We start from the raw sequence: 12,113 nt of genomic DNA on the forward strand, positions 1-12,113 counted from the left end.
TCATGTAGTTGTACACTGATTAATTTTATTTCACAGTTTTCTGTGTGCAAGAATTTCTTATGTTCTGCTTGTAGTCTACAAATAAGATTGGGACTTGATTAGGATTCCCCCTTTACCTAAGTCTCTGCAAAGGTAACTTACGTATTATCAAAGTCGATTTTTTTTTTTTTTTTTTTTTTTTTTTGGTGGTGGTTTAGCAAGGCTGTGAAAAAGAAGTACTTTGAGGTGACAAAAACTTCCCCAGAGGAAGGAGGGCGGGAAGACCCAGGAGACAGGCTGCCTAGTCTCCCAGGGACCTTGGCAGTGAGGACCCTGTCACAGACCGACATCTCCATGGAGGCTCTCTCACTTGTGGCTATGGACAGAGCTACTTTCCAACAGACCCCTGTCCACAGATAGCCACGGTTAAGATTCTAGCATTTGCTTGGGGACCCCAATCCTCAGGCTGGCCCTCCCTCCCTCCTTCAGGGGTGCCCCTTTGCCATGAAGATGAGAATGCCCGGGCCCAGGCCCAGAAGCAGGGGTGGTCAACATCTCCATGTCCAAGTGAAGGGCGTGGGGGGCGGGACAAGGGACTTCCAGGAAAAGGGAAGATCTAGTGGGAACCCTTGGCGCCTGGGAGGGGACGGTGCAGCCCAGGAGGCGCAATCTGGGCTGCGCCTGTGTCTGCACTTGTTCTTTTTTTCCTTTCCTCTCCCCCAAGAAGGAGGTTGTCCCAGGGACACTCAGCCACATCCTCAGAGCTTGGGAGACACAGTGGAACGGAGGCCCCTCTCCCTGGCCTGTTTCTTGGGGGAATTTTGAATTGTGTAGAAGGCGGTTAACAGTCAACGGCTCCAGCTACTCAAGTCTCTGCCCATTAGCCCTCCCAGCCCTGCCCAGGTCAGAGCCCTGCGGAGATCCTGACAGCACCAACAGGGCAGCTCAGAGTCCCTCTGTTTCCCTCCCCTGGCCCCTGCAGTCCTGGGGCCTCTCCAGGGGAGGTCAGTCTGTGGCCTGTTCAGTGACCCTGGGGAGCCTGAGGAAAGCCCTGCAGCTCCCAGCACCCACCCAGGGACAGGGACTAGGAAACACCCTGGCAGAATGCAGGATGATGGTTACGGTGAGTGGATTTACCCCTGGTTGAAACATCTGTGTACTAATTACCTTCCTCGCCAATCTCTTCACCCCTTTCTCCTGTCCTTCCTCTGGTACTGAATTTCCCCTGGAAGCTTTCTCAGTACAAATTTCCAACAATCATATTGCCCTTTGGCCTTGGAGGGAACTTGCTTTTGAGTCAGGTTCCCAAGAGAGGTGCAGCTGAAGGTGCAGGGCTCCCTGCAGGCAGAGCCAGGCCTGCTTGGCCTGCACCCTTGGTACACTTTCTCCCTATCTGTTTATGAAACTGATCCGTGCCACAATTATGCGAACAACATTACAATAAACAAAGTCTTAAAACATTTTAAAGACCTAGACTTTATGCTTTGGAATTAAAAGTTGTGCGTCTTTCAATAGAAATGCAATACAAGGGAGAATGAACTTTGAGGGGTAGCACTTCTGACATCACTGTAATATTTAGCATTGTAAATATTACCAGGAAACTTCTGGATGCCTTGGTGATTTCCTCCTGACTGAATTTGGACAGTCTCCTATTGCTCACAGGATGTGAGCCCTGCTATAAAGTGCCCAGCAGAGGCGAAGCCCAACAGGGCTTGGCTTGGCTGATTTCACATCGCAAGTGCCAGAGGATCAGGAGACAGAAGCATCCCAACACACCTGAGCAGTGTGAGCCAAGGAGCACCGCGCAGAACTGTAAGTGCAGACTCCTTTGCAAGAGCAGCCTTGGGCCATGAAACAGATTCATCAGAATGAACTGATGTGTAAACAGCCTCTGGTAAGAGATCTGTGCACGCTTTAATTGTAGTGTGGTTAAAGCCTGTCTTTTCTCTTTCACCTAAATGAGGAAGATCTTAAAATTTATTCATTCATTCCAGTAGCATCTCTCAAATAAGCTGTGGCACTGGAATCCTTTATCTCAAATCCTATGCTGGTGCCTAAACACCAGGCTCGAATGACTTGAGTAATTGGCTGCCTAACGTTTCCTTCTGTAATTAATTTTTCTCCCCAGGAAAGAACTTCAAGTCTAATCCATCCGTGAGAAGAAGTCCTGAGGCCATGATTGCTTCACAGATTCTCTCCACTCTCACTTGTGGTAAGTCAGATTCTCTCCACTCTCACTTGTGGTAAGTCAGATTCTCTCCACTCTCACTTGTGGTAACACTGGACCAGGGTTTCTCATCGCCTCCCGACTGACATCCTAGACCAGGATATTCTTCCTCGTGTGGGGCTGTCCTGTGCAGAGGGTGTTTAGCAGCATCCTGGCCTCTTCCCGCCTGGCACTAGGGAAATTTACTTCTTAGTGTCACATTTCCATATGTGTAAAACGTTGATCAAAAATGGCCTACGTAGGCACTGTGACAATTCAATGGTACAGTAGTTTAGGTACATGTGGGGACATCTTGACAAACTTGAAGTAGGCAACAATCTGACTGCACTGTGGTGATTTTATATTCCAAATATAAAACTCCAAAATATGTTATTTTCGGTTGAAAAGTGCCTCTCACCGCGCCTGGTGGCTCATACTAAGGGCTCAATACTGCAGAGTCACCAGCCGAATAACAAATTTGTTACGAAGGTGGGGACCACAAAGCCCTGGGGGTGGTTGGCCACAGAAATGATGCACAGGAAACTCTGGTTTCTTTAATATTTCCTCTTCTTACTTTTGAAAAGGTGAAAAATTTTTGTCACCCCAAATCCAGAGACTGGCATAAATAAGACAGTAAAGACCCAGAGAGCTAGAGTTAAGCCCAGGAGGACAAAACGCTGCCTTTCTCTCTTGTTCCACCCCTAGTGCTCCTCATTAAAGACAGCGCGGCCTGGACTTACAATGTGTCCAGGATAAACATGACTTATGATGAGGCCAGTGCTTACTGTCAGCAAAGGTACACACACCTGGTCGCAATTCAAAACAAAGAGGAGATCGAGTACCTGAACGCCACGTTGAGCTATTCTCCAAGTTATTACTGGATCGGCATCAGAAAAGTCAATGGTGTGTGGATCTGGGTGGGGACCCAGAAGCCTCTGACCAAAGAAGCCAAGAACTGGGCTCCAGGAGAACCCAATAATAAGCAGAAAAACGAGGACTGCGTGGAGATCTACATCAAGAGACCAGAAGATTCCGGCAAGTGGAACGATGAGAGTTGCAGTAAAAAGAAGCTCGCCCTGTGCTACACAGGTAGGGAGCCACAGGCAGCCACATCCTGACGACTCACAATGGCAGCCACTGGTCTCCACCGTGGCCACTTTGCTCTGAAAGATGGATTTGAAAACCGGGTGTTCCTGCCAAGGCCCCCCTTTACTCCGTTGCACAGATGTAGGCAAGAACGTGTGCACATGTGTAGTGTGAGCGCACGCGGGGAGGCCACACCCCTACAGAATGCCACATAGTTGCACCGTGGCAGCTCAGGTGCTGGTTTGCTTGTGGCAGGGGAAGTGTCTGGTGGCGTGTGCTGAGGGAGTCTCTGTGCATGGTGTTGTTGCACCTGCTCCCGAACCTCCAACATGAACATCAAGTATGCGAGACGAACCTGGAGCTCAGGAATGGCATTTTGTGAGGCACATTAAAATCTCGGGCACCCCATAACTTAGGTGACGTCATTACTTGCGGCTGATCCTAAGTTGTGAGGAATTTCCCACAAGCACCACAGACCTGTCCTCACGGCTGTGTTTCCTGCAGCTGCCTGCACCCAAGCCTCCTGCAGCGGCCACGGGGAGTGTATAGAGACCATCAACAACTACACCTGCAGGTGCCACCCCGGCTTCAGTGGACTCGAGTGTGAGCACGGTAAGTGTGTCGTCACCTTCTCTTCACCTGAGACAAGGCACCATCCCCTGCCCCAGCTGGTCTGGAGTCGGGCCTGCACGTCCTCCCTTCCCTGGACCACAGTCAGCCTGTCTTCCCCATCCCCCCAACCCCCGTCTGTCTGAGGTGAAAGCTGGCAGAACTGACTTGGGTCCTTTTCCAGCTGTGACCTGTAAAGCACAGAAAAACCCTGAGCACGGGAGCCTGGTTTGCACCTCACCCTTTGGGACCTTCAGCTACAGTTCCTCCTGCTCCGTCAGCTGTGACAGTGGCTACCTGCCAAGCAGCGTGGAGACCACCCGGTGTACGTCCTCTGGGGAATGGAGTGCTCCTCTTCCCACCTGCAGAGGTAAATCTCCCTCAGAATGCACAGGGCGTCCCCAGCTCACCCTTCTCTAACCCAGGTTCCCTTCCTACTCCTTGCAAACCCCAGGGAGTCGTCCCCCCCCCAACTCGCCGCCATCTTTAGTAAATCTTATTTACTTGGTTTGAGGGAGGTTTATATTCTGTGTTTGAAGTGGGAAGTTCTGAGGTTCTGGTGACTTACAAAGGAGACTATCGCGGAAATGCAGAACCGCCCTGCAGAATCCTAATGACCTCCCTTCTCTTCTCCCTTCCCTGTCTGCCTCGCCCTGCCCTGGGACTAGCTTAAGACAAGGACCACCAGCAGACTCAGCATCTCCTTTTTCTGTCTCAATCTTATTTTTCTGGAGAAGAGACAAAAAAATTCCGTCCTTCTGATCCCACTCAATTTGTATGTCAGCATTGTTATTATCACAACTAGTCAAAAATCCTGACCAGTAATCCATTTTTTATTCATTTTTGCCTTTTTATAAATGGAGACCATTTTGCACAAAGTAAAAATAGATAGGAAAAGATGGAAATATTGATAAAAACAGACAACAGCTTCATTGTGGGTGATTATGTTCCCAAGCCTTGACTTTGGGATCTGCCCTTCGAATGTGGCTTCCTCACTGTTATGAATTCCAAGTTAATAGGAAGTAAAAATAGGCTTCTGTGAAATTCATGGAGCTCTTTCAACTCCCCAGTGGTGGAGTGTGCTGCTTTGACAAATCCAGCCAATGGAACCATGGATTGTGGCCTGGGCCCTGGACGCTCCCCCTGGAACACCACATGTACATTTGGCTGTAAGGAAGGATTCGAACGAGTGGGAGCTCAGAACCTCACGTGTACCTCCTCTGGGAACTGGGATGACGAGAAACCGCTGTGTAAAGGTAGAGTGTCCACGTTGGACGAAGTAAGCATTCTCTTTCTCAACCTACACTTGAAGTGGGCAAGCCAGCCTTGCTGATATAAATGGGAACGTGTGTTTCAGCTGTGACATGCGAAGCCATCCACCGGCCTCAGCATGGCTCTGTGCACTGTAGCTACTCCACTGCAGGAGAGCTCACCTTCAAGTCCTCCTGCAAATTCAGCTGCAAAGTGGGCTTCAGGCTGCTGGGACCAGCCCAGGTTGAATGCACAGCACAAGGGCAGTGGACACAGCAAACACCAGTGTGTACAGGTGAGCCAGGGATTCTCTCCTTATACTTTCCTTTCTAAAAGAGCAGTGATCTTCAAGCTTGTGCAGGGAAAATGAAAGCACATGTCCATTTTAACCACAGATGTCAGATTTGATGAGTGGCATTCATACCTGAGACTCATGTGAAAGAACCAGGGAAAGTCTGTATATAGTAGCATGAGCAAATGCTTTGCTGGTTTTTAAAAATGCTATGTTAATATACTTTGTAGACAGAGGCATGGAATAGGCAGAATTCTTAGTCTAAAGAAAATCACATTAGAAAATTTAGAAAGCAGAATGAGAACATGACCTGAAGCTGAAACTCTTCTCATTCCTCCTTTCTTCTGCAGCTGCTAGTATCTAGCAGTGATGGGGAAGCCCCCTGTGTGGGTCAGGTGGGAGATGGCTTTGCACACACATGAGCACTGAAACTTAACTCCAGGATATTGTAGACCTGCAGGTTTCTTATCAGGCACCAGCTTCCTCATAGCAAATACAGCATGGAATAGTTTCCAGGGGCAAAGAGCTGCAACCCCAAAGCCAGCTACAAGCTGGCACATATTCCTGGTGCCTTCTTCTCTTCCTTTCTTTTTGGCCATCTGCACACATCCAGGATCTGTAATTGCCCTCTGGATGCATAAAATCTTTCCTTTGACTTAACTTCTTTTGCATGTCAGAAAAACAGTGCTCAATTCCCGGTTAACAGCTGCTGTTTAGTAGATGCCATTATAGGTGAGGAACTGGAACTGAAAGGAAACAGCCGTCTTCCCAGTTGGTCAGGGAATAATGGGGAGTTTCTACTTTTTGGGTGTTGCTTAGTCCTAAATGAACTGGGTTGTCAAATACCAAATGGCCTGCAGGTTCTCAGTGGTATTTTCTGACCACCCTTTTGAGCCTCAGCTCTCCAGGGTGGAGCTTTATCCAGCCCAGAGTGAGGCCAGGTGGTTTGTCTTCCTAGTGCTTCTGGAGACTCCAAAATAGATCCAGCTGTAGGTTCTCCTGGGAGCCAGGATTTTCTTTGCAGAGGAATCCAAAAGGCTCCAGTGTGGCCTCACAGGGGACTGGGACAGTGAGAGCCCACATGCAAAGATACTGTCTTTGTTTCTACTTGGCTTTAAGACAGAAGCTATTGGGGAGCCCGGGGTGGGGGGCTGCCTGGAAACCCCTGCAGCCACCTGGCACACGGGGCTCCACAGGGCTCACTCTTGCCTTCCAGCTGTGCAGTGCGATGCTCTCCCTGTGCCCCTGAATGGCTCTGTGAAGTGCTCTCCTTCCCCTACTGGAGAGTTCACCTACAGGTCCTCTTGCACCTTTCACTGTGACGATGGCTTTGACTTACATGGATCAGCTCAACTGGAGTGCACATCTCAGGGGCAGTGGACACATGAGGTCCCCTCCTGCCAAGGTAGGGTGAGTTCAGACTTGAGGGTGCAGGTCACATACCTCATAAGATTGTGAGCCTCAGTGGTCTCAGGGGGCTTGATTCTAATTTCCCACATGATGAGTTGTATGTAGTGTTTATAAGTTAGGCTTGTTGGTGACTTGGGCCACTTTACAAGTTTGCAGCAGATGTTTCCTAACCCCCCCCATGTGCCTGTCATTTGCAGTGGTACAGTGTTCAAGCCTGGCAGCTCCAGGAAAGGTCAACATGAGCTGCAGTGGGGAGCCTGTGTCTGGCACTGTGTGTGAGTTTGCATGTCCTGAAGACTGGATGCTCAATGGCTCTGCAGCTCTGACATGTGGTGCCACAGGACACTGGTCTGGGACGCTGCCTACCTGTGAAGGTAATGCATTGGTTGATGCTGGTTGTCTGGGTGACCAGAGAGAAGCGAGGGAGCTGTCTTACTAGAGCAATTAAAGATGCACTGGGCCCATATCAGAGTGGTTAAGCATCTGCACATATTTAAGCTTATGGGGATAGGAAGAAAATGGTAGATGTGGCATGTGGACGGAATGGGCAGAATTCTAACAGTGGCAAAGAAGACCTGGAGGGGAAAGGAAGAGGGTGAAACAGAAAGTGTGTGTATGGGGCGGGGGTGGGGGGTGGCTGAGCAAGTACAGCACAGTGTCCAGCAGGGCAGGGTGAGGGGTGTGAAAGAGCTGGCAGGGGAGTTCTGCCTGGCAGAGCTGGGGCAGCCAAGGGGAGCTGACAGGTCTAAACGGCCGGTTAGCCACCTCTGCCTCATGACTTGAACCAGATGGGGCTTCTGCTCCTGGGAACGAGGTAATAGAAAAGGAGAAGTGGACGGACAGACAGACTTTCAAGCCAGCTCCTTATGCCCATCCTCCCCTCTGTTGCCGCAGCTCCCCCCGAGTCCAGCACTCCCTTAGCAGCTGGACTTTCTGCTGCAGGAACCTCTATCATGGCACTGACGTCAGTTCTCCTCTGGCTTCTGAAATACTTTCGGAAGAAAGGTGAGGGAGCTTATGAATGTGCTCCAAATATGTCTTCTCATTGATGAGTTGTGGTTTCTCTTATAAATTTAGACAGTTACTAGAATCTAGTAATTGCACAAACACTAATATACTGCTTTATAATTAACCAAAAGTCTTAGGAAGAGTTCATAAAGCAACATGAAATTTGAATATTTTAGGAAATATAAATGTTAGCTGTGTTGACATTGCTCAACTCCAGGAGGTGCTACTTGCTTTGAATTCTGTGTTGTCTCTGGAGTTGTGCAATGGGCCTGACACGATTTGTGCTCCTGGGAAGTTGGATAAATGCTTCCTTAAAAAACTATTTGAAATGCAGTCTTATTCTGGAATATTGCCTAAGGAATATGTGAACACATCTATTCACACTCATGGTTTGTTTGGCTTAAAGAGTATCGAAAAACACGTTATTTATTTATTTTTTAAATCCCAGTTATTGAACCCAGGGGATTTTAACCATATGATCTTAATCACATCCCCAGCCCTTTATATGTTTTATTCTAAGACAGGGCCTTGCTAAATTGCTGAGGCTGGCTTTGAACTTGCAATCCTCCTGCCTCAGCCTCCTGAGTTGCTGCAACCGCAGCCATGTACCGTCTCACTCACAGAAAAATGTTAAAACTACTTCAGACATTTAAGAAATAAGAAAGTCTATGTAAAAAACAATTCCTGACTTGGGCTTGTCCTTTTATTGTTGTGCACTCTGCATTTGCCTTAGTCACCAGGTTATATTGTGTCTGGATTGGCAATGTCCTTAAAGGCCATTTGGTCTAAAGGAATGGTTTTCTTTCTCTTGCAGCAAGGAAATTTGTCCCTGAGAGGTAAGTTGCATTCTTGTACAAAGCCTTCTGTGAATCTTCTGAACATTTTCCTCTCTTCATGTGGAAACAGTGGCTTATTACTGTTCTCACCTGTCCCACAGCAGCTGCCAAAGCCTTGAATCCCATGGAAACCGCCAGGTGCCTCTGGACTCCATCTAAGCTCAAAGGAATCTGGTAAGACTTGCAAGTGGCATGTCATGAGGGAGCACCTCCCTAGGCATTCGGCTCATCCTTGGGCCCCTTCCAGCCTGCATTGTCCTCAGGACCTCTCCATCTCCATGGCACTTACTGGAAAGGTGTTTTGTTTCTTTGCAGGAGAGGGAAGAAACAGAGATCTGGCTTTCTTGAGCCATTTCCTTTATGAAAGATAATAATGATGGTGACAACTGACCTTTATGTGGCACTTACTGTGCCCTAGGAACTGTTCTAAGCTAGGAACTCCATGAGATAGGATGATTATTCTATTTCTCCTACTTAGATGGAGCAGAGGAGGCAGAGAGAAGCTAAGTGACTTGCCTGAAGTCTCAAAGCTCCTAAGTGGTGTAGCAGGATTCAAGCACAGGCAGTCTGGTTCTAGAATCTGTGTTCTTAAACATCTGCTCTGTTTCATGAGGATTTGGAAGGGTCAAGTAAAGTCCCTTGAAATACTTAAAAAATATTATATTATTTTTGTGCAACTTTAGTTTTATGGAAAAATTGAAAAAATCTTAGAGTTACCAGCATCTTGAACTAGCATGATTCATTTGATGCAATTGATGGATCAGTAGAGATGCATTATTATTAGTTAAAGACCCCAGGTTACTTTAGTGTTCACTGTGTTGTGCTTTCTGCAGGGTTTACCAGATACGTAATCACCTGTAGCCACCATTACTGTGCCGTAAAGAATAGTTTCCCTGTTCTAACTGAACAGCACTTGATGTTGCTATTTGGGGGCCCCAGGCAGAATGCACAGTAGCCTGTGCTGGAATGTGCATTTTGTTGTTACTTACAGTATGCATTATGCTGAAGTTTTCTGGTGACGTGCATGTTTGCTTGCGCTTGCAGGAACACTGCATCCTGGGAACTAGACTGAACCACTGAAGACAGCAGAGGTGTCCTGCCCTCTGGCCTTCCTGGCCCATTGTCCTATGCCTTGACAGCTGGGACCATGACTTCAGTGGATTAAGTTCAGAGCCAAGTGCAGTCTTCCACCAAAAAGACTCAATCTTCTTGTTCCTATTCTCAGGACAAAGAAATTGCTGGCTAGGCTACTAGAGGAGAGGGTCTTTTTCAAAGCAAGCTGAAGAAATCAAGAGTCTGGACTCAGAATTCCTTTCCTAACTCTCCGTTGGAAGCTCTGAATCTCAGTGGAGAAACAATGTTTCCTGGCTCTGTTTCTCTTGTCCCTCACTGTGTTGCAACTGCTAGTTACAGAATTGCATTTAAATGAATACATTATAATTATCAACAGTTTACAGGAAACCAATTGTCCAGTGATATTTGGCTTCCAACTTGGGGGTGGGGGATACATGACAAGATTTTTAATGCCCAGAGACAACTGCACAGGAAGCTGTTGGTGGTGCGAGGTGCAAATCCTACTTAGTACTCAATGCCAGGATTACCAAGCATGGTCCTGATCATGTCCCTGTGGGACTCAGGGCTTTTAAAGTGTTCTTAGAGGTAGTATTCTTCCTATTTGCCTTGAATATAGTATGCTCCTCCTCAATTCTTAATTTAGAACAAGGTTTACAAGGGACTTTTGACATTGGTAGGTGTTGTTGACTATGATAGGGTAAATATTCCTGATCTAGGTTGCCACCTCCTTGTTTATTAACAAATTTAAATTTGCATTTGCTGTAGATTTATGTAAAACAAACATGCAAAACAGTATGATGTTCTGAGGTTTTATTGCAATTGTGCGGGACATGATGCTCTCAGGAGAGTGAAAGCTGAACACAGGGTTTGATTCTTGTTACCATAGTTTTACACAAATTATTGCTTTCCATGATGAAACTTCCATGAGGCCAAATTATCTGATTTGATAAAAGCATCATAAATGTATGAATTGTCAAGATCATTGTAAAGTCATGTGTAGCTAATAAAAAAAAAAGCATCAACACAAACAAATGAAGGTACAATTTTGTGACTTTCTTTGTAAAAATAAATGTAGACATATTGATGTGCTTTGCCCTCCTACAAAGGGGTTTGCCAAATGTCTGATGTAAATACAATTCTTTTGTATTATGTAAGATTTTAAATTCATAGGAATTCACCATGTAAAGCACCAAGTGGATTTTCAGAGTGAAAAGTCTAATGATTATTTTTATTTGTTTTATTCTGTATATTAGTATTCCTGGAAGAGAGTGTTATGTTTCTAAGGAGGGTTTAAAATTCCTAAGGTACTTCCAGGTATCACTGACAATGAGACATTCCTGGTCAGTAAGTGCCAAAGCTGCCCACATCAAAGCTTTCCCACATTTCTTTTAACTTAGCATGTTGAAAAGGAACATTTCAAGTAAGTGCTGCCTGAATGTTGGCTGTGGTGGAGCCAGCAGTAAACAGGGAGGTGTGATAAAGATGAGAAAGCAGTGGTTCTTGAGGGGCAGAAGGACTCAGGGAAGGGGGACTATCGTGATCAGATTACATATGGAAAGAGTTATTATTTTTTTCTGAAATTGCTCAAATGTTGTAAATATTTACATATTCTGCATTAGAAATAACTGCATGAAATATAAATGTGGTGTGTGTTTGGGCTTCAAATAGTATTTTAAATTATGACTTAGAGTATTTTACAATTTTAATGTGTGTATTTATTTAAGGTTTTGCCAGGTTTATTATATTTGACATAGCAGTTAAAGTCTGACAATAAATATGTGCCTATTTATCTCTGTATAGGCTCTTTCTTAAAACTTTAATTGCAGCTGGGTGCAGAGGTGCATGCCTATAATCCTAGAGGCTCAAGAAGCCAAGGCAGGAGGAGGAGGAAGAGGATCACAAGTTCAAAGCCAGCCTCAGCCATGTAGCAAGATCCTATCTCAAAATACAAATAAAGACATAAAAGGGCTGGGTGTGTGGCTCAGTGACTGAGTGCCCCCGGGGTCAATCTCTGGTATCAAAAAAGAAAAAAAAATGCATCGAAATAAAATGTACAAATGAAATATGCCTTTTTAAATTTTGTAAGATCAAGCAACAAGCAGCACAATCTAACTCCAGAATATTCTATCACCCCCCAAAGAAACCTGTCCCCATTAGCAGTTTCTCCCCATTCTTCTCTTCCTCCTGTCCCTGACAACTACTAACCTGTTTTATGCACCTATGGATTTGCCTATTCTGGGAACTTCACATTAGCAGACTCACAGGTGACCGTCTGTCTGGCTTCTTCCACTTGGTGATGTCCCCAGGCCCCCCTGCTGCAGCACGCATCGGCACCTCCTCTGTGTCCTGGTGGAATCACGTT

General features: G+C 46.4%; 1 protein-coding gene across 1 annotated transcript; it reads left to right on the forward strand.

Moving 5' to 3' along the window:
• Positions 1 to 2,154: 2,154 nt before the first annotated feature.
• Positions 2,155 to 8,836, forward strand: Sele (selectin E). The gene is made up of 10 exons (XM_076831780.1): positions 2,155 to 2,188; positions 2,891 to 3,274; positions 3,776 to 3,883; positions 4,951 to 5,136; positions 5,238 to 5,426; positions 6,640 to 6,828; positions 7,031 to 7,207; positions 7,728 to 7,838; positions 8,656 to 8,677; positions 8,779 to 8,836. Exons 1-10 carry the CDS (start codon positions 2,155 to 2,157, stop codon positions 8,834 to 8,836), a joined length of 1,458 nt encoding a protein of 485 aa, XP_076687895.1.
• Positions 8,837 to 12,113: the final 3,277 nt, after the last annotated feature.

Source organism: Callospermophilus lateralis, chromosome 13, assembly GCF_048772815.1.
Source record: "Callospermophilus lateralis isolate mCalLat2 chromosome 13, mCalLat2.hap1, whole genome shotgun sequence".
NCBI lineage: Eukaryota > Metazoa > Chordata > Mammalia > Rodentia > Sciuridae > Callospermophilus > Callospermophilus lateralis.

What these genes read in the sequence shown, in the direction of transcription:
- Sele (XM_076831780.1), top strand. Translation starts at nt 2,155, where the DNA reads ATGATTGCTTCACAGATTCTCTCCACTCTCACTT. An exon ending in GATTCTCTCCACTCTCACTT is followed by an intron (nt 2,189 to 2,890) that starts GTGGTAAGTCAG and finishes TTCCACCCCTAG; the next exon opens with TGCTCCTCATTAAAGACAGC. An exon ending in CGAGAAACCGCTGTGTAAAG is followed by an intron (nt 5,137 to 5,237) that starts GTAGAGTGTCCA and finishes CGTGTGTTTCAG; the next exon opens with CTGTGACATGCGAAGCCATC.